The sequence below is a fragment of the Microchirus variegatus genome, assembly GCF_963457635.1.
Source record: "Microchirus variegatus genome assembly, chromosome: 14".
In the NCBI taxonomy this organism is placed as follows: Eukaryota; Metazoa; Chordata; class Actinopteri; order Pleuronectiformes; family Soleidae; genus Microchirus; species Microchirus variegatus.
In genome coordinates, this window is record NC_139815.1 from 10,674,994 (window position 1) to 10,702,894 (window position 27,901).

The following is a 27,901-nucleotide window of genomic DNA, read 5'->3' on the forward strand; positions in this document are numbered from 1 at the left end:
ATACCAAGCTCTCTCTGATGCGAAGTGTTGTTAGCTAGCTACATGACCGAGTGATGACGCAAGATTGACTTTCAGCAGGACATAGAACTATATTTCCCAGAAGCGCCGTGGACGCTGCAGAACTCTCGTTTACTTTTCTGCAAATACTTTGCTATCGTCTCGTAGCGCAGCAGAGCACCGTGTTAATCAAAAAGATGTTGTGACACATGAAAGACAAAGTGAGCACGAAGGGACACAGACCGTGTGTGAATAGCCGCCGCCACTAAACCAGCGCTGCGCACACATGTCCCGTGATGCTTTGCGTCGTGACGTCAATAGTTTGCGACAGCTTCGGCGGCAAGTTGTTTTGGTTATTGACTGACAAGTTCACCACCGCATTATTGTGTTGTAATTAATTAAAACTGAGCCAAAAATGATTCACGAGCTCTTGTTGGCTCTGAGTGGATACCCGGGGACAATTTTCACGTGGAACAAACGGACAGGTCTGCAGGTAAATCAATGAAATAGCACAGCTCTGTGATACAGCAACGTATCTGTTATCACTGCTCTGCTAGCGTCAGTACGTTTTGTAGCTTACTTGTAATTTAATAGGCATTTTATACTCTGACGTCTGAAAGTACAGACTTATTTGAGCTACCTATTTATCTGTTATTAAAGATTTTGATTATGTGGCAATAGTTTGAGTTCTACCATAAATATTCTGAATCTTATCAAGTAGAATCTACTGTAATTAAAATCACAGCCTTGATGATCTGCAGATACTGACATTAATCCGATTCACTATTTCGGGGTTTCGATGGTGCACATTAACCGGAACCGTCTGTTCTTGTATAATATTAAGGACTTTTGTAATTAGATTATATGTTTCTCAATTTCTGATAACGGATCCAGTGATTTTGACTAGTATCAAATCGATGCTGATTGACTAATCCTACTTGCAAAAGACTGAGATAAAGTTTCCCATAGATTATAAATCAGATTTTATTGTATGTTATTTCTGTGCCAAAAGATAATGTTCAGTCATTTCTACATTTATGTGGCCTTCTAATGGGTTTAACATGCAAAAGTCCACACATAGACAGGTATTGGCAGTCATGAGTCTCAGGTTTCTTTCAAACCACAGAACTCATGTAGACACTGTGAGACCATGCAGGTTTGTCGCTGGATGTAAGGTGTCAGTTGTCATCACAAGGGTAAAGAAATACACATTTTCTGTCAAAGTGCAGGACTGTAAATGATGCACAGCAAGGTTCACCGATCAATTCACATGCAATCCTCACTGAAGCAGGAGAAGGAACACCTTCATTTTTATTTTTGCTCACTTGGCAAAACTAGTAGTCCATTGGGTGAGGTCAGAAAAAATGCTTTAGTTGGAGTCAAACCTATCATTAATGTATTTCAGCTCATGAATCATGTCATCTTACCCACAGGTGTCCCAGGACCTGCCTTTCCTTCACCCCAGTGAGACAAGTGTCCTCAACAGACTCTGTAAACTGGGCTCTGACTACATACGCTTCACAGAGTTCATTGAACAACATACTTGCCATGTGCATCAACAGGTGAGTTCCAGTCCTACATCACAACATGTGTATACATTTAAGCTGTGGAAACCTTATCAGACAGGAGTTGATGTTGCTTGCAGGATTGTTCTCCAAACAACACATTTACCAAGAAAACACTTCCTTTATATTTCCTTTCAGATTGGATTACGTGGTGTGGCTTCATTTGAAAGTGTTCAATTATTGTATAAATGATTAGTACATGAAATAAAAAATGTAAACATATGTGCATAATTTGCTCTGCAGGAACATCACACGAACCAGCCCAACCAGACTGGACTTCATGGCATTTATTTGCGGGCTTTCTGCACAGGGCTGGACTCGATGCTGCAGCCGTACAGACAGACCCTGCTGGACCTTGAACAAGAGGTAAAATGACAACACGGCCAACAGCAGTGAGTGGTGGAGCATGTGACGGGCAGTAAATTCAACTTGTGTGTATCTGTTTCAGTTTCTCGGAGATCCTCATCTGACAATATCACATGTAAATTACAAGCTCGATCAGGTAAAGCAGTAATTAAAATACCTAAGGAGATAATATTTACAGATTCAGTTGAGAATCTTTCTACAATTACACATTTCTGTTTGTTTTAACATGGTACTTTTTCTTTTTTCAGTTTCAGTTACTATTTCCCTCTGTGATGATGGTGGTAGAGGCTATAAAATCACAGAAGGTAGGGGAATATACTGTATTAATTTCACCTAAAACCGTCTCCTACTTTAGCTAAAGGAAACTGTTCACCAACTCCAACTGTGCCTAACTATTGCAATACACAAGTAGCGATATAAGTATGCATGTTGTAGTCAATTGGAGCTACAATCCACCAGGAAATCCAGGGTTATAATCAGTTTAATTGTGAATGTTTTTGCCATGGCTCTGAACAAAGAAACCAATCCTGTGTGAATTCAGAGCTGTGTTGGCAGTAAGCTCCTCCGTCACCGCTAAGCAAACCAACTAATCAACATGTGCTTCCTGTTGTGTATGTGCTGCTTTAGATCCATGGTTGTCAAATCCTGGAGACAGTGTACAAGCACAGTTGTGGGGGGCTTCCTCCTGTACGCATGGCCTTAGAAAAGTAAGTGATTTCCATCTGGATCAGTTTCTGTTCTGTTGTGACGTGTTACTGACACAACAACTTTTTCTGTCTCTTTTACGCTGTTGTATTATTATATATAACTGGAAATCGTCCTTTTCTTTAAACCTGGCAGTGTTTATAGGTTAATGCACGGCACTTAGAAAAGACAAAACACGGGAAACCAAACAAAACACAGGGTTCTAGAGTGGAGCAAGCAGACAAGTCTGCCACAGGGGTGTCATGATGAAACATCAAAGAAAAAGCTGAGACTTCGGGGCTCATTTAGTCATGTCATTTCTATTCATTCAACAACACAAATAAAATGTCACACCTGTTTAGCCTGCAGTTATAAAAACAGAAGAAAAGCTCTTTGAAGAACCGTGCGCAATATGCATTGACTCACACCAGAGTGGACACCATGACATCCTTTTATGACCATATCATGTATCTTTGTCACATTAAAATACCAAACCATCATTTTTTTCCCCATCTTTTGCCGCTCTGCAGGATTCTTGCAGTTTGCCATGGTGTCATGTATAAGCAGCTAGCAGCTTGGATGTTGCATGGATTGCTGCTGGACCAAAGCGAGGAGTTTTTTGTGAAGCAGGGTCCCAGTGCTGGAGGAGCTGCTGCCAACCAGGAGGAGGAGGAAGAGGACCTGGGACTGGGAGGCCTGAGCGGGAAACAGCTCAGAGAACTACAGGATCTGGTGAGAATTTCAGGCCTGCATTACAACACTGGAGCTCATAGCTCAGGGTTTCACCTTAGTCTTTTATTATTATATTCTTCTGTGTTATTGTGCAGCGGCTGATTGAGGAGGAGAACATGCTGGCTCCATCTCTGCAGCAGTTCTCTCTCAGAACAGAGATGCTGCCTTCTTACATCCCCATCCGAGTTGCAGAGAAAATCCTTTTTGTGGGGGAATCTGTCCAGATGTTTGAAAATCACAACCACAATCCGTCGAGAGCTGGTATTATACTAAAAATCCATGTGAAAATATGTGGTAGCATAATTGTATTGCCTCATTAATTGTTTTGTTTATTTTAGGCTCCATATTGAAACACCAGGAGGACACATTTGCTTCTGAGCTGCACAAACTCAAACAGCAGCCTCTGTTCAGTCTGGTGGACTTTGAAAATCTCATGGATCGCATCAGGAGCACAGTGGCAGAGGTGAGCTCATATGGTGCCACATTATTTTCTTCTCTCAATAACATATAATGAAAAGTACAACATGAAGTCATCACAATCCTTCTGACTTGCAGCACCTATGGACATTGATGGTGGAGGAGTCAGATCTGCTCGAACAGCTCAAGGTTTGTACTCCTCTCAGCTCTGGATCATGACTCACAGCAGAATGAACAGTGTTGACGTTGGTGTTTTACTTCCAGATCATTAAAGATTTCTACTTGCTTGGTCGCGGTGAGCTCTACCAGGTTTTTATTGACCTGGCACAGCACATGCTGAAGACGCCACCGACAGCTGTCACTGAGCACGGTAACGTTTCATGTGTTTTACTGTGTCTGTCTGACTAAGACAAAATGTAAAATGGCTTTCAGCTATACAGATATATTATACTGGTGTACTGATCCTTTGTGAATACTACAATACATAACGCATATTATTTCATTTAATGGAATATAATTTGATTAATGGTTGTTCTCTCTGACATAGAGGAGACGATGAACTCAACACACTGCAACTTAAGGAAACATTGAGCAAATTATATTTAAATTTGTGACACTACATGTGCTGCAGATACAACAAAGGCAAACAGACAAACACGCTCTTCATATGCAAAACATGTAGCACATAAAACACCAGAGGTGATTCCAGGGGCACAAAAAATTGATGAAACCTAAAGCCAATGTATGAATGTCATGCGATTTCTGTTGTACAGATGTGAACGTGGCCTTTCAACAGGCAGCTCATAAGGTGCTGCTGGATGATGACAACCTCCTGCCTCTGCTGCACCTCACTGTGGACTATCAGGGCAAAGACAGCAAAGGTCTGAAGGTCTTAAGTTGATTTTTTGTTTGTGTGTTATTTAGCACCACTCTGTGGTCTTTCTGAATGAATGTGAAAGAACAGCACTTCATCTGCAGTGATTAAGTTGTTTGGTATATTTATTTTATTTGTGACTAGAGCTTCACAATTCGATTGCACCAAATACTTACTTTTTGGATGTTTTGGACTGCTGGTCAGACACAGTGGTTAGTCAAAAGATAGAATTCTTTTTTGCCCGGAAAATTGTGGTGCACATTATTTTTCCGATAATTTAATAGAAAAAAAGATAGTATTTGTATTCCTGTTCTCTGTCAAAGTTTAGCAGCTCATAATACGATCAAAAGATCATTGTGCATTAAAATGCATGTTTCACATCAGTTCATTACAGAGTGAAACTGCAATTTAAATGTGGTAAATCCTCACTGTACTACAGATCCACAGTCTTCTATATTAATAATTGTTTGTTTCTTTGGGTTTTCTTTTAAACAGATGGATCAGGCCCCAGAGATGGAGCCACTCCCCCGCAGGACACGTCCCCTCGTGAGGTCCCTCCCACAGGCTGGGCAGCTCTCGGCCTCATCTACAAAGTCCAGTGGCCGCTGCACATCCTCTTCACTCCTGCCGTCTTGGAGAAGTCCGTTTCTGTTTTTGATTTCCTATTCCGTCTACCAGAGCAGCTGGTGAGCGTCATCTCCTGATCATTCCTTCTCTTTGTGGTCAGGTACAATGTTGTGTTCAGGTACTTGCTCAGTGTGCGCCGGGTGCAGTCGCAGCTGCAGCATTGCTGGGCTCTGCAGATGCAGAGGAAGCATCTCAAGTCCAGCCAGACCGATGCCGTCAAGTGGAGATTACGCAACCACATGGCGTTTTTGATCGACAACCTGCAGTACTACTTACAGGTAACTGTTACCTGAGCTGATTTGCGAACTGCAAAGTTTGAAAGACGCATATGAAGTTGCTTTTTCAGCTAATCGTTTTCCTGTTGTCCGTCTTCAGGTGGACGTCCTGGAGTCTCAGTTCTCTCAGCTGCTTCAGCAGATCAACTCTACCAGAGACTTTGAGAGCATCAGATTAGCCCACGACCATTTCCTCAGCAACCTGCTCGCCCAGTCCTTCATCCTCCTGAAGCCGGTACGCATCACGTTTTTGAATTCCAACGTATGTTGGAATTCACAAAAAAAGCGAGGAGATTGTTTGATTTTAGAGTCAGGCTGTATGCTCGAAACATGACAAAATGCTCCTGTCCTCAGGTTTTCCACTGCCTGAGTGAAATCCTTGAGCTGTGTCTCACGTTCTGCTCACTGGTCAGTCAGACTGTGGCCTCTCTGGACGAGAGGGGAACTGCTCAGCTCGACATCCTGGTCAAGGTACAATTTTATTTGTCTAATGTTGTTGGAGAAAGGTTTGTTTTTTTTTTTTTTAAAAAGGTCCCATATTATGCAAAATCTACTTTTTAATCATTTAAATCCTTTAATTTGGGACTCTGGAGGACCTACCAGTCGCCAGTGTGAAAAAACTCCACTGGTCCTCCTCAGTCTAAGTACAGGTAATAAAACACAATTTTGATTTCCGCACCCATTGGGACATCACAAAACGCTAAATTCCTGGAATAGCTGTCTCGTGGAGCTCCGCTTTGTCCGTAAAACACGTGAGAGTGCTGGCGAGGGCAACGGTATCCGAAAACCGGAAGTCTGCGAAAAGTTCTATTCTTGGCTGCACAGTGCAGCACAGAGTTCTACACAAACTTCCAGCCTCAGACGATTTATCTGTCCAGTGGATACATGTTATATATGACAGCAATGTGCCTGCTAGAGCCTGCAAATGATCACTTTTCCAAATGCTAACTGCTGTTAGCTCCCAGTAGCTTTTGACCAAAGCATGTCACAGACATTGACACCAGGGAACTAGTTTAACTTGGAGAAATAGGATATAATATGAGACCTTTAAATAAAACTGCTATAATGAAATTTCAGGGTTTCAGGCGGCAGTCGTCCTTACTGTTCAAGATCCTTTCAAGTGTGAGGAATCATCAGATTAACTCTGACCTGGCTCAGCTGTTGCTGAGACTGGACTACAACAAGTACTACACACAGGCTGGAGGCACTCTGGGCAGGTAGGACACGCTATGCAACCTGACGAAATGCTTTTTTTAGTTATACAATATTATATACTGTCCCGATGCAGACAATTTAAACAAGTCTTCTGATATTAAATAATTAATTTAAATACATTTTGCTTTTTTACAGTTTTTAAGAAGAGCGAAACGTGGACCGAAGAAAATATTGTATATAACACTGCTAATGTGGCACTTGTATTAAAAGTTATCTTTGCAAGGTGTAGATCATCCAACATTATCCAATCATATTCAGTCACTCCCTTCTGGTGCCATCTGATATAGCCGGTTGTTTTGTGTGTGCAAAGGTCACCAGACATCTGCGTCACAATGTTCCGTGATTGCCTCACTACAACAGAGAGGGAACGAAATAAGCAGTAAATGTGTTTCTTTTCATGCATAGTGACAGTTTTTGATGCAGTAGACATTGTAACCCAAAGTTGTTGCAGTAACATATGTTTAAAACCAAGGTTTGAAAAACTGTAGATCAGATAGTTCAGCATTTCTGCTAAATGCACTTTTTTTTTTTGCCGAGTTAGATGAGAACATACAGTAAAACCACTCTGTTACATGAATCTGAAGCCAATGTTGTTGAACCGCTTAAGGACGCATCAGTTAAACATCAGGGCACTAGATTGTTTTTTTAACCCTGTAAACAATTATGAACAAAATCCCATTTATTGGCAGAAACCCGAGACCATCACAAATCCCTGATCAATGCTTTCATTTTTTTGTAATCTGGATGATCTGTACCTTGCTTCTTGTACAAACTGTAAATACTAAACCTTGTTACACGAAGATGTTCCTGTCGAGAAAATAAAACTGCAATCTATTAAAATGAAACGAGAGTCACAATTTATTATCCCATAAAAATAGCCAGGATAAAGTTATATACAGCAGAGGCATGCAACAGAAGAACGTTGAACATTTAACATGATCCAAGGCATTTTTGCACACGTGGAGTTGGATTACGAGGTGTAGTCGTGACAATACTGAGGTTTGCTGTGGAAATCCAGACGCTCCCCGCAGATGATGCTCTGAATGATCCACTCGGCGGACACAAGTGGGATTTCCTGTGACGTCGCGTTTTCTGCTACCAATGGTGGACAGGCATGGTCTGTCACCACAACATCGTACTTGCCAGCAGGAATGTCTGCGATCAGAGAGAGAAATGACCTCGGTTAATGCAGGGTGTTCGCCGCAGGGTTTTAAAAAGTATTAAAAGTCGATAAATCAATTTTGGGAAAATGAAGGCCCTTAAAAAGTATTAGTGTCTTAATTGCAATTTCAAGTTTGACTGCAAAAAGAAAATTAATGTATTTATTTTCCTCCCTGTTTTTTAAAAACAACGATGCAAGACCAACTCAAAATAATATCCAAAATCTCACAAAATAAACTCTATGGTTGTGCTCTATCGATGTAATTGCAAACTAAAACTGTTTTGTAAGTTAAATCTGTGTTGCTGATTATAGCTTGAAGTGGCAGTAAGGTCTTACAATATTTTGTGAGGGTCTTGAAAAAGTCTTAAAAAGGTGTTGAAATTAACTTCAGGATTCCTGCATATACACTACCATTCAAAAGTTTGGGGTCACCTATACTATTTTGTTGTGTTTTCCATTAAAAGCCCCACTTTTAATCCTCAAAAGAGTTGCACAATGAATAGAAAATATATAGTTAAGACACAAAAAATTAGTTTTATTCTAAAAAATAATTTTGCTCTTTCATCAAAGAACCAGCTAAACTGTTTTCAGGTGTACTAACATCATTGCACAAGGGTTTTCTAATCATCCAATAGTCTTCGAACACGATTAGCTAACACTATGTAACCATTAGAACACTGGAAATGGGCCTCTATACACCCATGTACATATTCTATTAAAAACCAGATGCTTGCAGCTAGAATAGTCGTTTACCACATTAACAATGTAAAGAGTGTATTTCTCGTTCATGTAATGTTATATTCATTGAAAAAAAAAAGTGTTTTTCCTTCAAAAAATAAGGACGTTTCTAAGTGACCCCAAACTTTTGAACGGCAGTGTACCCTGGCATTTACCAGTGCTCAGTGTTTGAACATCATGTCGAGTACCTGAACTGTCCTTGTCCCCCTGGAAGTGACGGACTGAGGAACATCCACCCATAGTGATCAGCTGAGCCCAAAGCTCCACTGGCTTCTCAAACGTGAGAAGGACCCGCAGAGCTTTGAAGGGACTGCACCGAGAATGCCTGAGTGAATAAAGGAATACAAGTTCAACATTTTAATAAATTATTAATCAATTAAATATAGGACAATCTTGACATGTAACTGTTCTTAAACAAAACATTTGAAAATAAACAGATATATGCTTTATATGAGACATTAAACCCTGAAGTACTAAAACACCAGGTGGAGCTTCATACCATTCTACCACAGCATCGTCTGGCCCCACTCCAGCAGGCAGCAGGTAATTCCTGTAATTAAGCAGCTTGTTCTCTTTGCAGCAGTCTCGCACCCACATATGAGACACACACGGAACGCCACTGGCCAAACACAGCAAATACTTCCTGGTGCGGCAGTGCTGGTCGGCTATGAGCAGGCTCTGATACGCTGCCTTACACTGATGTGGAACACAGGAGAAGAAGAATATGGAGATGAGCGAAACACAAATCTGCACACTGATTGATTATGAAAATAAGTAAGTAGAAATAAAGATTTCTACTGATACTAATATCACCAATTTTTTGTCCAGGTAAAATATCATGACGGAATCTCGTATACTTGTAAATACTGTGAGTAACAATTGGTGCACAGACCTGTTCCTCATTAAATTCAGGCAGAATGAAGCCTCCACCTGCCTGCAGCTGAGACTCTGTGTATGCTTTGTTGTACGGGCCGATCTGCACGTGATCTGTGGGGAGGGACACAAAAATATGTACCGATGATTAAAGGAATCAGGAGAAAACGCTTCAAATGACATTTTTTGTCATATCTGCCTCACCCTCGTCGTCGCTCCCGGCGAGCGTGTTGGTTAGCCGGTCGATCTCCGAAGAGGCCGTGAGCATGAACGCGAAGCCCATGAAGAGAGACGTGTTCTCGGGCAGCGGGCCGTGAGTTTCTGCCACGTCACAAGACTGACCAGGGAGATCTGTGCCGCTGCCCGATGTGTTACACTCACCGAGCCGCTGAGCTGAGGTCAGGAAAACACAGTAACAGACGAAATCTTGTTAGAACCAAATCTTACAATAACATCAGTTCTCTACTTTCAAACGTCTGGTCATTTAGATGTTTGTGAGAATTCAGTGATTGAAAAAAAAGAGTCATAAACTGAAAGATGTCTTTGAAACATTTTATCATACAATGTAGAAACTTCTAAATGAAATCATCTTAACTGAAATTTTACTCTTAAATCAAACACACCCGTGAAAAATGGAAAAAAACACCCTATATCTGCCCTCCACCTGTGGACCAGCACCGTGATGACACTGCCAGCATGTTAATTACCAAATCAGCCTCAGATGCAGCCGGCAAACAGCAGCAGAGGATGGACACATGGACGTCAAAATGCCTTGGTTACGCTCCGTGCAAGAAATTACACATTACTGATTCCACAGAATAATCTTAAAATATCATTAAAATTGTTCTAATACAAAATTAAAAACACAATATGCAATGTATAAAAAAAGTTTGCTAAAATAACTTCTCTAAAAAATATTTTATATTTACATTGATTCACACCAGAATCAGCGTCGTTTAAAATCTAAAAAGTATATGTGTTGGCTCACTATTACAAACTAGCGACAATTAGTTAAAACAATCACAACTTAAGATAAAAAAAAAAGGTCCTGAGATCATGATGTTAAAAGCAAATCATCTCGCTTCACATTCACAAGCGGTCACAGCGTCAGTGATTAGGTCTCTGTACCGGCTCTGGCGCCCGGACCTCTGCGGCCTCTCTTGGCCGGCGTCCTGTTGTCCCCACCGCTCGTCCTCAGCTTCCTCTTACCGGAGGGACCAGGAGTATGAGGACTGCTGGAGTCGCCGCGGTTGGGAGTGTTCTGACCCTCGGAGGTCACTCTGCGCCTCCTCTTCCCCTCAACTAGGTTATCTACGGAAAAGAACAAGACCTCGTGTTTTTCAAGATCTGTGTATATGGAAAGAACAATCCTCTGGGGAGATTTTCCTTGTTTATAATCTACACTACCATTCAAAAGTTTGGGGTCACTTAGAAGAGTCCTAATTTTTGAAGAAAAATCACTTTTTTTCAATGAACATAACATTAAGTTAATCAGAAATACACTCCATACATTGTTAATGTGGTAAATGACTATTCTAGCTGCAAACGTCTGGCTTTGAATGGAATATGTACATAGGTGTATAGAGGCCCATTTCCAGTGTTTGCTAATCATGTTAGAAGGCTATTGGATGATTAGAAAACCCCATTTTGCAACTATTTCGATGAATAAAAGTGTGAGTTTTAATGGAAAACATAAAAAAATTGTATAGGTGACCCCAAACTTTTGAACGGTAGTGTATATGTTTGTCAAGTTAAATACTCCATCATCTAGTTTAATAGTTCCCAGAGGATAAAGTTACTAACTTACTCAAACTTTAACAAAGCCTTGTAATTGGTCTAGTAAAAATGTGTGTCCAGCTGTGGTCGTCTTACCCAGGCTAATGTCAGAGGCCTTGGTCAGGGGAGTGGAGGGCTCATAAGGCCCAAGGCTGTGCTGCTCCCTCAGTTTGTTTCCCTGCTCCAGAGAAAGGATGACCGCGGTCCTGTTGTACCACTGCCTCTGGCCCTCCCTCTCCACACTGTAGAACAGATCCTGGCCTTCTGTTTTATGACCTTTCACCACACCTGAGACACAACCAGACAAATGTGAAGAAGTTCAATGTAAAGCTGTGTTGGACGTCCCCTGTGCACTGCCAGTAAGTCAGGACAGACAAGGAAGATAATTTCCTCTTTATATTCTTTTAATACAGGTTGCCATGGCTACAGCAAAGGGGTACAGAAGTCTTGCACAGTGGGTGTCCGTCTCCATTAATTTTCAAAGGGATACAGGCAAATATTTAAAAAAAATTATACAATTAGCTGTTTTGGAAACAAACAACTGCATTTCATGTTATTATTCGCCTATTAAATTGTTGCAATGGCTTCTGCAACACTGTAGTTATCCTTTTTAATTAATAAAATATGCTGAAATAATTTATTACAGTGATGCAACACCCCTCCAACACTTCTAATCATAAATCCAAACCAGTCTCTGATTTGCGACATCAGTAGAAAGTGTAGAGCAACACTGCCCTTGTCTTTTCTCCCTGAATTTTTATAATGGGCAAACCTGAAGATGTTTAAGTTTTGCCAAAAGTTTGTATATTTACTTTTCTCTAAGGAAATACCAGGGTTCCCACACCTTGGTTGACCTCAAATTCAAGGACTTTCCAGGACTGATTTCTCCTAATTGAAGGACTGAATGGTCTGACACAGCTTAAGATGGGACAACTTGGAAGAGCTGCTTCGCCCGTGGTATTCGGAGCACGCTCTGCATCAAGTGATGGTCCTTGGGATCGTGGGCAAGCCAGTCTTTGTAATTTGCATTTCAGAGATTTGCATATTTTGGTTACTTGCTCACTGTTATGCAAGGAATCTATCGAGCAATGCAGGGTGCATGAAACAGCAGTGAAACAAGGGCACATCGGCGGCGAGAGACATTATTGCACAAAATTCAAGCACTTTCAATGACCCATGTCTATTCAGGGCGTTTTTTTAAAAAACTTTCAAGAGACTTGATACTTTTTTTTTTTTTATTCCCAAACTTTAAAGGGCACGGGGGAACCCTGAAATACAGATGTTGCAGCACACTAGTGAAAACCCATTATAAACAGTGTGTATAATAAAATGAATAGAATAATTGAGGTTGTTCTTCATTCTCACCTATGCTGAAGTATTCATCCTCCAGAAGAGCAGTGACCTCAGTCTCCAGGGGAATGGGATCACACAGCAGGATGTCCTTGCCAACCACCTCACACTCGTAGCCGTCGTCAAACCGCAGACGAAATCTTCCCTCTCCGGCGTCTTTGATGATGCGGCCCGAGTAGAAGTAGCTGTTGGACGACCACTTGGCCACCACCCGCAGGCCGACAAAGCTGCTGCCGGCTGAGCTCGCCTCTTCCGGCGATGACCTGAGGGAGTCCGAGTGGCTGGGGAACTCGGCGTCTGTGGGGCTGACAGGGAGGCGAGGGGGGAGCATGCTGGTGTAGGGCTCGTCCTCGGAGGAGGACAGTAGCTGCCCATGAGTACTGAGTCTCTGCAGTGAGCGAGCAGCACCCCCCCTTCAAAGAGAAACACAGAGTTAAACACATCCTCGTATGAAAACATGAGCCGGTTTTTAAATGTGCTTTATGTTAAAATATTCATGTTTAAGGCACTTTGTTTGACAGCTCTATGTGAGATTAGGTAGATTAAGTAGATTAGTGAAAAGAGAAAAATGAAAGTGTAAGTGGAGAAACTGTAAAAAGTCTGAGCACAAGCAGTTTGCCTGTCTTTAGTCCACTTTTGTCCACTGTTTTGTAAACGTGCAGGACGAGCCTCAGGGAGGACTCACCTGGACGGGGAGGAGCGGGACGGGGGCCGGCCCCTTCTAGCCCTTCCTCTGGGGGTGGTTGGGACGAAGGCCGGGGACCCCAGGGTGCCATAGCCTCCGTCCTTTGTGACTACTGACCCTGCCCTGTGACCTCTGTGACCCCTCTGTTGATGCCCACCTCCCCTCCTGGGACTGGAGACACACAGAGGGGACGAATGGAGGCAGTCAGGTTGCACAGGCACTGATCTGGGATCACCCCACGTAGGACTTAAGGCTGTGGAATGATCCCGGATTTGTGCCTGAAAGCAACTTGTAGCTTAAGTAGGCAGGAATCAGTGAATCACTGAGATGTGGGTGTTAGAAAGTCAAAGAAGGTGAGGGTGTGACACAGGAATTGGCATGCAGCTAGCACAGACAGGTAAACAGAGGGACCATATGGACATGTTTAAAGCTGACATAGACCGGAAGCTCTAATCAACGCTGCTTTTGGGTGTGTATCTGCGACATAATCTCATTTATGAAGCCCTAAAATTTCATAACAAACAGTTCAGCCATTGCTGAGAGCGCAGGGTTTTAGTGCTTGCTAGTGACGTAACTAGTAGGTCTGTGAGGAGAGATTTAGATCGGCTCATTTGCAGCAACTAGGAGGTTTTTGACCATAAAAACAAGTTAATGTTTGTAAGTAGAGCTTCATAACTCATGTGAGCTAGGACCGTTTCATGTCACCTTTAAAGGGGAAATAGTAAAGAATGTGACTGCCATGTGGAAGTGGTACCTGTAAGATCTGGCCCCTCGGCTTGACGGCACAATGAAATCTGGCCTGGTGAAGCCACTGCTGCTCGTGGTTCCTCCCGAACTGTGCTGCAGGCTGGACGTCTTCGACGACAGGGAGCTGATGTCACCCAGGTCACCAGAGGTCACAGAACTGCTGCCTGTGCGGCACGGGGAGACGTCGCTGTCCAACACTTGGCAGTCGACCACTGGCTCCTCATTCTCCTGGAAACATCCCAAACATCAGTCACATCAGAAAGACACTGAACATTCAAGAGTGTTAATAGGCTAAAGTACACATACTTTGACATGATCTCACATTGGACATGAGGCTTTACATTTTGACAGAAAACCTAGGTTGCAAGTTAAAAACCTGTGGATTTGTTTGAACAAATGGCCGATGTCTTCTTGCTGATTTATATATATAAAAGACTTGTAGGATTTGGGGCAGAACCAATCCAGGAAACTTGGCATTGAGCATCCTCTGAGGTGAGTAGGGTTAATTCAGTTAAAACATGCATCATTGTCATAACCTTTAAATACTATGCGCACCCACTTAGTTGCTAGTTTATTGTGTCCAACAAGCAGGTTTGATGCAACCTATTACAATGATGCTGCAACAGATTCTACCGTCCTGGGGATTAACGTTTTTTTTGCAGTGCTGCACAGCTTTATACCAAGAAGATTTCCTTTCTCATTAGAATAGTGTATAAATACAATTCAATTCAATAGCCCTACAACTTATCAAATAGCCACATCGTTACCTCAGTCACTTTGCGCTCCACCTCTTTACCGTCCTCATAATATACATCGGTGATGATCCGTGTGACGGTGGTGCGCACTTCCTGGATGGTGCGTACGTGTCTGCAGTGGGAGGGACCTGCTGTTCTTCTAAAAGACGGAGTCTCTGGCTCAACCTAGAAGACAAACCCTGTCAGCTGAAGAATATTGGCAGACATAAGCTTTAATTTCTCGTATGCTTGGATCTCCCTACCCTGCCAGCTGGGGAGCGCAGTCCTGCGGCATCAAAGCTGGTCTGCTGGGAGATGGTGCGCTGATGGAGGTGAGACACACATGACATGAACCATGACACCTGACGTGTTATGACTTACTGCTGTCTCAAACATACTCAACACACCAAATGCCACCTTTGTGTCTTTCTTTATAAACCTAGATCTCCAAATACAGAAGATGATGAAATATAATATTATGTGCAGTAACTAAATAAGTAAAAAATAAATGAATGTCAAAACATCAACCAAAGACACTGAGCAAAAGTCCACCATTAGAAGAGATTACAAATTTATTTTCTAAAAAACAACTACAGGTTTAACTGTAAATTATTTACCTACCCTTACCTTTGTTTGCATGCTAAGGCATGGCGCGTTTCCATGACGACTGACCGGGAAAAGACGCGTGTGACATCATGTTTACGTGCCGCGACCATGGATGTATAATATGAAGTTAGTAATACATCCATGGCCGCGATACCGGAGTCCAGGCACCGTTTACCAGTTAGCTCCGTTGGCTCCTTTTAGCACGCCTACAGTCAAACTGGAGCGGTCTGTTTATTAAACAAAAAGAGCAGCGCTACAAATAACCAGCGTACCTGTGTACTGCGTATGTGTGCCTCTGTTTTTAAAGTTTAGCGTTACTTTAGAGACTCATTTTAACAATCCGTAGTCACGTAAACATGACGTCACGCGCGTCTTTTTCCGGGCAGTCGTCATGGAAACGCGTTGTGCGTTAATGTTGACGCCGTTAACGCACCCAGCACCAAGTGGAACCCTAATTAATATTAATGGTATTGGTTATTGGTTATTGGTTCTACCATTTCATGTTGAACAGCATCTGCTGTGAAAAAGGTCAACTTCACCAGGTTTACATGTTGTATGAGTCATTGTATTGGCATGGGTCATTGTTTGCTTGATAACATAAAAGCCAACTTTCAGTTTTCCTTGTATCCTGTGAAGCACTTTGAGTTGCAATGCCTTGTATGAAATGTGCTATATAAATAAAATTTGATTTATTGATTGATTAAATATAAACTTAAATCAGTTAAACACCAATCTTTGGATATCAGATTTTGCAAATATCTTTTGGAAGATTTTCAAATGCTTCCTCCATCTCATATAACAATCCATTTCATAATTACAAATGATACCCAAAACTGGACAAATAATCAGTTGATGCTGATTAAAAAAAAGAGTCTATGTCCTAAATTCATTATCCTCAAACACCTCTATTCATCCATATAGAAATTGGTATCTATTCATTGAACACTTACAATAACAGTGCATTTTATTTATATAGGACATTATATTAAAAAGTGGTAAAACAAACATAGGCAACAAAATACACATAATTCTATACCCTTGGAAGCCGAGCCAGGGGAAAAAATCGTGTGAATGAGGAATTGCAGAAATCTGCCTGCTATTTAAAACTGTGTTAAAGCATGTCAGTGAAATTCTAATTCTAACAAAAACAATATATTTCACTAAGCTTCGATTATATGCATCTCCTACACTGGCAATTACCTTTCTGGGGCTGGACAGGCCGGACGTGAAGGTTTGCCGGGAAACCACGTCCTTCCTGGCATCTGTACGGTTAGGTGTGGGGGGCTCGAAAACTTCCTGTTGTCCTCGTCCGTCTTCAGATCGCTCAGCAGGAGTGGAAGATTTAACGGTGTTCTGCTGTGGAGCTTCCAGTGTTTCTGGTTGTGAAGTCACCGATTGGCTGTTAGGGAGGCTGCTGCATCCAAGCGAGGATGCCTGGGAGCTTCTCTGTGGTGAGGCGAACAGTTCCCCCCTGCAGCGATGTTCAGATGTGATAATGTGAGATAACAACCACAAGGAAAAAATGCAGTGACAATATTTTAATCTACCCACAAATAGGAATTTAGTTTCAGAAGATGTGAATCAAAAACTGACATTTTTCTTTGTTAAAGCAAGGCTTGAGTAGATAAAACCACACCTTAATTCTTCACATAGCCTAAGAGGATAAACACATACTGCAAAAAATAGCAACCCATATCACCTCCAGGATCCAAGTAGGTCTCTCTCACTCACTCACACACACACACACACTCACACACACCAGTAGACCTATTTTTGTCGACTAAAATACATTACAACAGGGGAAATCTATGCTTGTATCTGCAGGTCAAATAGACGTGTGAGGCTCCAGCAGAATCTGCACAGAGAATCTTAACAGGCTTTGTGTACATAAAAGAAATCACAAACCACACTAACGAAAATGTATTCTGTTGTCAATTAGTCTTATGATTTGTGTGTGAAATAGTGAGAAAGGAGTCCTCTATTCATTATGGTGTAAAAAGAAAAGCTAACAAAGTAGGGCAACATTGCTTTCAGGAGACTCATATGATTGTGACGTGCACATGAGTACACAGGGGAATAACACTTGGCTAAAATGTGCCCCTTTGAGTCTGGGGAAAGATGCAAATATGGAAATGCAAAGGAACTGAGACAAAGGGTTGTTGGGAGCTTTGATAGTGGAATTTCTTCTTGTGCAAGCTCAATTTGAACGATGATCAGATCTGGCTTTGAAGCAGCAAGTGTGTTTACCTGACAGGTGCAGATTGGCCTGCAGGTTGGCTGTCGTCCTCTGCCTCCTGCTGCCTGTGCACCTGTCTGACTCGACTGAACACTGACGGGCTGCTGCAGAGACATCAAACATGAGCATTATTCGACTTTCATTTCTGTCATCAGCATATTCACCTCCTGCCAAGTGGATGAATCAGAAAAGGAGTGTCACACAAACACCAGAAGATGCATTTCACAATGCTTCACCAAAGGGCAGCTAAAGAAAATTAATCAGATACCAATATCAATTGATTTTATGGCCCAGATAATGTAGAATTGAATTCAAAAACCAAATACACACAGAAAGCTCTGATACAGGTTACAAAGTAGAGCTGAGGCCAAGTCATTGAAGTATTGTTTTTAGTGGCTCTGTGTGTCAGTCTGTTTGTTTGTGCTTCCACACTTGCACTTCATAATATGACCAGCAGAGGCCACCAGAGGATTGTTGCGTGAATGGGGTGAAGTCTAACGAGTCTAATGGGGTGAAGTTCAACATAGACATTATTTGACATATCACAATTACGACCTAATGGTGGCGCTCAAAGTTACTCTAATCCGTCCTGAGCAAATATTTGCCAATGATTATTGCAGTCCATCCAGTATTTGTTGAGACATATTTCACTCCACTAAGCAATATGGACTGAAAGAGATGCAGTTAAGTCATTTGGATTACCTGGTTTCAGCCTTGGAAACGGTGGTAACCTTGGTGACAGATCCATCCTCCTCTAACAGTGCTGGCTCTGTCAGGGAAAAAAAAATACAGTATATTACCATATTAGGATGATGCGAGTATGCAGCATTTCCATGGATACCATTTTGGCTCTCCCAAGAAGTAGATGCACCATAGCAGGGGCATGATCAGTGAACATGAGCACACTAGAGCTCTTACTCTGCAGGCTGAAAGTCTCTGAGCTGCCCTCTTCAACAGGGGTCACCAGCTTCATCCTCAAACTGAGCTTCCCCTCTCCGTTTTCCATCACATCCTCTTGGATGTCCCCAGACACAATGTCACTGGTAGCCATGACCACGTCTGCAGAGACATCGCCCGCCATATGCGACTTCTCAGAAAAGGATGTGATCTCTGGAAAAGAAAAAAGAAAGCTATAATGTTGTGCTATATGATATTAAAGAAAGTAGTTATTGTACACAGGAACTGACCAATGGGGGTGCTGTGTCTCAGAGTCTGCTTCAGCTGATTGATGAGAGGAGGTGTGGCACCAACAGCAGGAGCAATCAGCTCCCCTTCTTTGGGAAGCGTGAAGTGAAAGGATATTTCTGTTGTTGAAAACAAAACCACACTCAGATTAAATCTATACGAGTAATGTTTTCCACACTTTTTTCCCCCAGATTTTTAAACACCTGACATTCCTTTAATTAATTTACAGACAACATGTCAGTACGCTGGGGGTAATGTCAATCATTAAATTTAACCCCAAGGTAAGACAACTGGAGAAGAGGAATACAGGCAAATCATAAAGGATCATTACCTGAACTTTGACCTCAACTTACAACATAGTTTACACACAGGAAATCACGTAAAACAAAGTGACCCTTTTCAAAGCCATATTGGAAATCCTGCCCTCCATGTTGGAAATCAATTCTTTTAACCAACTACTCACTGTGCTCATCTTACCTCCTGAGCTATCACTGAGACTCTTGTCTTTGAGCCCTTCAGGTTCAGGCCCCTTCATCTCAATGTGTGAGAATCTATCAGGAGATACGTTCACCTCCTTCGCCTGAGCTTCGTGGCCGTTCGAAGAGGCGGACACATCGCCTCCGATTGGCTGGGACCTCTTGGTCTTTGACTGTGGCGTGACATCTTTCTTCAAAATCTGGGAGTCTCTCTCACTGTCTGTAATCACAATCACACTGTCCAGTCCCTGGTCTTCACCATCATCCTCCATGGGCTCAGGAGATAACATCTGACTCTGGGAGAGAGCAAGGCCCATTCCTGAAGCCCCACTCTCCTCTTCCATGAGTAGCTCCCCCTCCTCTTCACCCCGCTCATGCTCATCCACCATAACGTTATCAGTCTGGCTGTCACCAACTGTTGGACATTGTTGTAATGATGGCTCTACTGGGCGGCTCATTTCTCCTCCTCTTACATCCAAAGAACTCTTCACCACATCCACAACAGATGCATCAGATATCATGGACTGTGAAGGCAAACTTGAGGGTGTGATATCTGAGGGAGTCTCCTGCACACAAGTGTTAACAGTCAAATCTGTGGAACTGAGGTTTGGTTGAGAGCAGGACACCATGTCAGCAGAGCTCACCTCTTTGCAGTCACTCTTACCTTCTTTTACATTCACATTTTGTACATTCAAAGAAGTTGGTGTCTCTTTGTGCAACAGATTGGACACTTCAGACTTGGAACATTCGCTCTGGTGCTTAAGTGATTCAGCAGAGGTGGAGGATTTCACACTTGTGTCAATCTGCAATTGTACAGCAACGCTATTGCTCTCACTCCTCTGGTCACAGCGTGAAGTCACAGAATCAGTGGTATCCACACCGAGTGGCTTTTCAAATTCCTCGATCTGTGTTGCCTGACTGTCCTCTTCGTTTTGTTCCGAGGTCTCCGGAGCTGTGCCACTGTTTTCAGTGTTCACAGAGAGTTGCAAAGGCAAAGTGAACGGAGCCGACTCCAGACGTTGAGACGGTGTATCGCGATGCATTGATGCAGACTTCTTATCTAACGGTTTTGAGGTGTCCTGGCTCTGTGTTGGGGCAAACACATCCTAGGAAAATAGAAAAAGACCACAAGGTAAACCAAACACTACAGCAGTGACTATAGATCATCTACTTAAGAAAGATTATAATGATATTGAACTCTGAGAAATAAGCAAATCCTTATATTTATGAGAATCTGCATTAAGTGATTATCCGTCACTATTAAAACTAACAATGGATTTTCTGTTGACCAGCACCTATAAGACATCATCAACATTAATAGTAACTGAATAGCTTTATGTTTGAGACAAGCAATATAAGATTTCAGCTGTCAATATGTAGATAAATATGTTAATTTATAGATAAATGTGTTTGAAAATTAAGAGATTATGTGATTAAATTAAAATAATAATTAAAAAAACTAGTACATACATGGGAGAACTCTGGTTGGGAAGGTAATGACAAGGTGCGTTCCAACACAAAACCAGGGGAATTCTGAGATACAGGAGTAGAGGCAGAAGGTTGTGGTTTAGAGGCTGACTCTGTTTCCATTGGCTGTTCACCCTTTTCCCCTGCACCATCATCATCTGGAGGCAATGAAGTATCCATTGGTTCATCAAGACCTGATCAGAAAGATATATCAGCTGGTGAGCAGAGGTGCTGTTTGTCAAATTGAAATTCAGTCATTAAAGCAGCTTTAGTCATTTACCACTTCCAATCTCTGGTCCAGTGGGTGAGCTGGGAACAATTAAAGGAGTGTGGCTGAAGTTGTCTGGGGTTGGGGCAATATAATCTACTGAGCTCCTAGAAACGGGGGGGGGGGGGGGGGTGGCAAACAAGCAGCACGTAGGTTAGAGAGATATACAGTGTGAGGATGGACAGTATATATGAGCACTTGTGTGACTTACTGGGACAAACTCTCCTGAACCAGTGTTCCCTGTCCAGAGAGATGCAGCAGTCCCAGGGTGCGGGATGGCGTTGGGGTCGGGGGACCCAGCTGCTCTGGCTCAGACACTGTACTGTCTACTGCAGCACCTGATAGCAACGCACACAAGTGTTAACTACTGTGAAAAGTGACCACTTAGACCGACAATAACATTCTGCTTTTGAAAGTAACCTTCATCCTATGTACAAAGACAGCCGTTTCATGCTGGCATCCATTTCTATATAAATTATATGAAGTCCAGCTTTAAAATCATTCAATATACTCATTCAACTGGCTGATGCTTTACTATGGTATGAAAGTAACCTTGTAGATATTTGAAACACAAGGAAACGTAGGGATAGACTTATCGGTGCATATCTGCATCTTTTTTCTTTGTTTTTAATCCAGCGGCCGATAAGAGATCAATTTATTTATTTGTTTACATCTTCATTTAATTTTATAAGACACGCTGCTAAGCCTGGGAGCTTTCTGCACTTTTTGTCAGAATTTTAAAACAAAGATGTCTATTGTCTATTGTTGGTGTTAAAAAATTTGGACGCCAATATTTTAACTTACTGCAAATTAATATCGGCCGCCTTCACTACTAATAATCGGTATCGCCCCTGAAAAAAACATGACAAAAGTTTTTCCGCAAGACACAACCACATCCCTATTTACTACATCCATGATTTCTTAACATTTTAATTCCTGACTACTTTCCTTTGAAAAATACAATTTTTCCCACAATTCCCACAATATTCTTTAAATTGGGTGTACATGCAATGAAGTCAATTAGATCTACAACGTGTGCAACATGTGTATGAACGCACCTGACTTGTCAGCATGAAACATGTCCTCCTGTGAGGACAGGATCTCAGGGTCCTGCTCACCAGAAGCATGAAGGCCCTGCGAGTGCAGCAGAGCCTGGACACTCAGCTTCCTGCCCGAATGAGCGGGAGAGTCTGATGAGCTGCTGGAGCTCACCTCGGATCTGGCAAAGGACAAAATAAATGTTAAAGCCAGATCAGCAGGTGCATCATAAATGAATGTAGAATTTGAAACACCACATGGACCCGTACCTCACAGATTTGCTGTCCTGATTCGCCAAAGTCCTGGAGCAAATGTTCTGCTCCGCTGGTAATGAAAAGCAGGTAGAAATTAGATTGACTATTAAAACCATCAGCAGCTGCAAAGCAAGATGAATATTCTGATCAGGTACCAAAGAACAGAACTGCAACAAACAACAATGCTGTAGCACGCACACATGAAATGCAAGTATAAATACAACTAAGACAAACTGGGGACCAGACGGATAACACAATATTATATCGTCAGTGGAAAATTAAATATTGTTCAGGAAGTTCTTCCCAACATTGTGGCAGAAGCTACTTTTTCAACACCATCAACACCATTCTTCCACTATTACAACAAACCACGGAGAGTGGTAAAATGCAACATTTACACAACTGTTACATGTCAGCAACAAATACAGGACCTAATACCTGATTTGGTACATTTCTCACCGACGGGCTGCAGTGAGAGGTCTTCCTCCTGACAGTTCATCACTTCACCGCGCAGATCTTGACTTTGAGAAAGCTCGAGAAAACCAAACTGGGAGGCTTCCTCTGATATACACAAAGAAATACAGATGCTGTTAATGTCTGGTAATATTCGGGACTTAAAATCAACTTCACTGGATGTTACTCTTCCTGAATATGTGGAAAGGTCCCCTACCCTCATGATGATTACAGTGTGTGGTGGAATCAGCTCCAGAATCCATATCAGTGTCCTCTGGTCCACTCCTGAAAAAACAAAACACACACAAAAAAAACGGATTGAAAATACTCCATCACTCTCTGCACCTGAGCAGCATCAACCAGCAACAAAGAATGGTCAACACCTACTTTTTCTTGTGTGGAGGAGGGCAACAGTCTATAACTTGACTCTCCTCCTGGAATGATGAACTACAGTTGGAAACTGTGAGGATCCCTGAATAAAGAAAACAGCAGGTTTACTTGGTGTTTTGTTACAATTCCACAGACTGACTGATATGTAGCCAATTTCAAATCGTGTTTTTCGATAAGCTCTTACCAGGTTCACCTTGAGTGTTATTCTGGGGGTGTTCTAACTGGCTGTCAGTCTGAGAGCATCTGCTTCCTAGAGGTGAAGAGATCAGTTCCTGCAGGAAAAAACAAAGACCCTATTGTTTAGGTTACGCAGAGCAACGAACAACCCCAACACAAGTTCACTCAAATTTGTCTGGTTCCATCATTGCACTGATAACTGCACTGGTAACTAAAAGAAAAAAGCTTACATCGATGGTTCAATGACAAGCAGCAAGATTATGTGTAATACACTCTTAGAGACACGCAGCTAATGGTAAATGAAGGTGGTTCATCCTGCTTCAAGGAATCTCATATTTATGTTTATTCAAGAGAATAAACATAAATATGAGACCAGTATTTCCTTACCCTGGTCGAAGGTCTAAGGACATAGGATGTTGCCAACCCTGTGAAGTCCCGTGAGACAAACTATGTTTTGTAAACTGTGGGCTATACAAATAAAGATTGATTGATTGATTGATTGAAGAGAGAAATAAAGGCACAAGTCATGCTGAAAGAATAGAACATTTCAGTGCAAATAATAATAATTAAATAAGATCAACATGATCCAGTAAACGGACAGTTTCACTTTTCCATCATCATCAATTGCAGAAAACAAAATCTAAAATTCAATGCTGGAATTGGGATAGATCTGAGCATCTGTGGTGAGCACCTCAAGATGGACTGAGAAACAAGCAGCTCTGACCTAACCTAACAATAGGCATCATCATTGTTATCATTGTACAACATACTCGATGTCTTACTCTAGTTTAATAGAGCCCAGTCACACAGATAAATTGTAGAAACTACTAGAAACTAGTTAATGGGCCAGTTGTGCTCAGAGATGGATGTCATTCTAACTTATTTTACTTTGACAACAACAGTAAACTTCTGCTCATTCCATAAATTAATGGAATAGAAAACAACTCGCGAAAATGTATGTACACAATACGCCGTATGACATTGTACATATCCTGCACAATTGGCACAAAAATCGGTACTTGAAGCGCATATAGTTAATAAATAATAAATACTCGTGTACTAAAGCTGTATTTTTATGTTATATTTTGTCAGACGCTTGCTGTGTGTTTTAATCGATCGTAATAATCAATAATAAAAGGTATCTCATTAGCTCATACCTATAACCTGCTTTTGTTTCTCTTGTTGTATGTCCAACATGCATCACACAAGTCGATCAGAAACTATAACACGTTATCTTCTTAACTGTGAGTATAATGTGGTCCAATGCTTACAAGAACCGGGCTGCAGGCGGTGGGCTGCAGATTGGATAGGCGTCGGGCCAGCAGAGCTCGGTAGCTGCTCTCGGGATCGTCCTCCAGAGCGACACTGTCCGGCTGAGAGTCCTCCACGATCAAACACGGGTTCTCGGGCTGAGGCAGGCTGGAGTCCAGTTCACTTCCGCCGGGATCCATGGGGTTCAGCCGAGAACGAAAGCCTGGGTGTTGTTGTTAGCTACACAAACAGCAGCGAGACAAAGATCCACGCGTTAAAACCATGAAGACACGACTGCCCCGGTGGTAGCATGTTAGCCACAGTAAGCTAGCAGATGACGCCCCGCCCAACAACAACAAGGCGAGTAGCTGCTGCGCACCGAGGAGTCTGTGCTATAAACAAACTTAACACACGCCTGGAAACGCGTACTTCCATCGATAGGTTACAAATATGTCCCGGTTTCAATTAATATGTTTATTCGCGAACACGACAATTGCACAAGAAAACGTAAACACTCACTCCCCCTGCGTCCCGATACTCGCGGCAAAAGTTCATAGAAGCGATTTCATTGGTTCGTGTGGCGCGATGACGTAGAGCGAGGACGTAAATTAGTTTTATGGTTGTAGGATGTTTTTCCACGATTCGTTTTCTCTTTCAAAAGAAGTATGTTGACAACAAATATCTTTTATTTAAAAGATGACACGTGATTTAATAATTTTTTTTGACAAGTCCACAATTTGCTATGATATGACGTTTCTGACTATTTGACTATCATTTGTATAATAACAAATTGAATAGACAACAGCCAATCTTTTCCAGGAGGAGAAAAAATGCATTTTAAATGTATTCTTTTCTTAATTCTTGAGAAAAATACAAAAAAAAAAATCCTGTAAAATGAATGGAGTAAATACATATGAGTAGTTTGTAGGTTTGGTGCAATCAAAACTCTGGTTGGTTTGTCTATTAATGGTTAATCTGAGGTTACAGAAACAAAACCATTTTTATTCTAAAGTGATTATACATGTATGTAAATATACTCATCGTATATTCTCTGTCTGCCATAAAACACTTCTAAATGTTGGTGAAGCTTTTCAGTCGTCCAGGTCAGTGTTTCTCAACACTGGTCCTGATGACCCACTGCAAGTTTCCTTGCATCAACACACCTGACTAGAATAAATGGCTCATTATTTGAATCAGATGTGTTGGAGCAGACTGGAAAGTGTGCTATGCTAGTCTGTAAATGAAGGTACTGTACTGTAGGAGGACCTCCATTGTTAGACCAGCATCTCCTGCTCAATAATATAGTTTTGATCAATTTAGTATAAATAGAGGGAGGAAGTGCATTTACCAGGCTAAATGGTTCCTCCAACAACAACAGAAAAAGCAAAATAATCATAACCAATACTTTTCTGGATACAATCTTGAACTGTGAAGTCCTGCACTTTAGGTCAATGCCACAGAACCTGAGTTAAGAGTACAAATCAACTATGAAGCTATTGAACACAACTGTGCCATTTCAAGCGATTTCAAAAACACAATTCTCCAGCTCTGTAACAAATATACTCCGTCAAGTAAAGAAGAAATAAAAAGCTAAATTTTACAGCCTGTGCATAGTAAACCATGTGATATATACAGTAGGCATTTCATGCTTAGGTATATATCCGATCTAGTGACCAGTATAGGACTACTGAGTATCATATGGGCTCATCCCTAGATTCTGTCGGAAAAACAAATCATTTCCTCAAGTAATAAAATAGAGATTTAATTGTATTTTGCAACATTAGCATAACTAAACAAAGTTTTTACAGGTTACAACAGTGGAGTTTTACACTCCAAGGATAAATCACAAGAAATCTAGGACACTGCAGTGAGATCTTCATGGGCCCTTGTGGGGCTTCAGCAACATGATATGTGGGTTAACCTTTTTTTTCACTATCATTTCCCTCCGCTCGAGTCACTGACTAATGCATATTCCAGGGATTTACATCATATTCCTTGTGTCTGCTCTCCTCTCCACCCCTGAAAGCATTTGGCTAATTCATTCTATATTTTAAAGGTAGCTGAGGCATATTTTAAAGAAAATATCCGGCCCACTCTTGTTATTTACGGATTAAGAATTGAAGAATACTCATTTATTTTCTTTTAAGATGCATTTTCCATTTAAGAGCCGCTTGCGGCTTTGAAAATTAGCAGACGACCTTTCAACATTATTTTGTCTTCAACATTTGACAGCCTTGGTTTCCATGGAGACAGTACATTTTCTCTACTGTCTATGCAAATACAGATCACAGAGGTACAATTTGCATAGAAAGTACAAAGCACCAAGCATTTGACTGAAGGCTGCTGGTGAAGTTGTAGCTCAGTAAATCTTTAAAAAAAAATATGAATGCAAAATGTAACACAGTACTGTTAGTGGCTTTCTTTTGACCTCAGGTGAACAAGAAATCCTACCAATAAACTTCAATACCTTTATTGAAAGGTATAAGGTATCAAATGATGTATTGAGACTAATTTGACAGCAACTGATGATGACACCTACAAAATGTAACATACAATGATGCAGACAGTTATATAAAGTATAGTCTATAACATACAGCAACAAATAATCATTTGGCTGAGGGGTATGTGTGGTATAATTTGCTTGTGAATTAAGTAAGTGCATCACAACAGAGTCTCTTATGTCTGCAACCTTTGTTGTCTTTGATGTCTCTCCATCTTTTTTAAATCTGCCTCAAGTCATCTGAGGATGCAGTCTCAGCTGCCACACACCAGCCATGGATATGACCACAGCTCTTTACAGGAAAGCATCAGCAGCATCAGCATCAGCGTGGTCATCAATGACCGGCATTTCAGCAGCCCTGTGGAGACACTAAGATGGAGACATCCCGACTGGGAACAAAGCATCCACGATTATCTGATTCTGCTCAATAGCCACACACGTGCACGTCAAATATTGGCTCTTAAAATATAAACACGGATAAAGGAAATAAAAACGATTAGCTGCTGCTGAATGGGTGCTGTTGTGAGCTCCAGCCTCCTGCAGACATCCTTTTTTAAAAACGACTGGCACCGCAAAGTTCAACGTTACGTCGTCATTTCTGCAGCTCTGTCGGGCTGACACCCACATTAAGAAATGCGCAGCCATACCCAAAATGTCTAATGTGAGCCACCACCGCCACTGCTGGAGCTGACACACACAGAGATTCACAGCAGGAGCTGCTGCTATACAAACACGCCACTGCGTATCTCTATCATCCAATGCGAAAACAAACATAAAGAGATT

General features: G+C 41.7%; 2 protein-coding genes across 2 annotated transcripts; one reads left to right on the plus strand and one right to left on the minus strand.

The window, feature by feature from the left end:
* The first annotated feature begins 395 nt into the window (after nucleotides 1–395).
* On the plus strand, nucleotides 396–7,459 carry tubgcp4 (tubulin gamma complex component 4). Its single transcript, XM_083900662.1, has 18 exons — nucleotides 396–490; nucleotides 1,431–1,559; nucleotides 1,806–1,928; nucleotides 2,011–2,064; nucleotides 2,177–2,233; nucleotides 2,556–2,635; nucleotides 3,143–3,344; nucleotides 3,440–3,605; nucleotides 3,683–3,807; nucleotides 3,900–3,950; nucleotides 4,026–4,131; nucleotides 4,535–4,642; nucleotides 5,131–5,275; nucleotides 5,363–5,540; nucleotides 5,638–5,772; nucleotides 5,892–6,008; nucleotides 6,615–6,754; nucleotides 6,888–7,459. Exons 1-18 carry the CDS (start codon nucleotides 413–415, stop codon nucleotides 6,892–6,894), a joined length of 2,001 nt encoding a protein of 666 aa, XP_083756788.1. The 5' UTR covers nucleotides 396–412; the 3' UTR covers nucleotides 6,895–7,459.
* A 263-nt stretch (nucleotides 7,460–7,722) lies between these two features.
* Nucleotides 7,723–24,818, minus strand: tp53bp1 (tumor protein p53 binding protein, 1; the record flags this gene model as incomplete). The annotated part of the gene is made up of 28 exons (XM_083900533.1): nucleotides 7,723–7,907; nucleotides 8,841–8,977; nucleotides 9,152–9,348; nucleotides 9,545–9,639; nucleotides 9,730–9,918; nucleotides 10,654–10,836; nucleotides 11,398–11,589; nucleotides 12,667–13,064; nucleotides 13,337–13,507; nucleotides 14,091–14,311; nucleotides 14,851–15,003; nucleotides 15,081–15,140; nucleotides 16,624–16,894; nucleotides 17,671–17,763; nucleotides 18,362–18,428; nucleotides 18,578–18,769; nucleotides 18,847–18,963; nucleotides 19,322–20,426; nucleotides 20,791–20,981; nucleotides 21,068–21,162; nucleotides 21,267–21,393; nucleotides 22,114–22,274; nucleotides 22,363–22,417; nucleotides 22,807–22,908; nucleotides 23,018–23,085; nucleotides 23,188–23,272; nucleotides 23,375–23,462; nucleotides 24,639–24,818. The coding sequence occupies 28 exons, from the start codon at nucleotides 24,816–24,818 to the stop codon at nucleotides 7,723–7,725; spliced, it is 5,178 nt and encodes a 1,725-aa protein (XP_083756659.1).
* Between the last annotated feature and the right edge of the window lie 3,083 nt (nucleotides 24,819–27,901).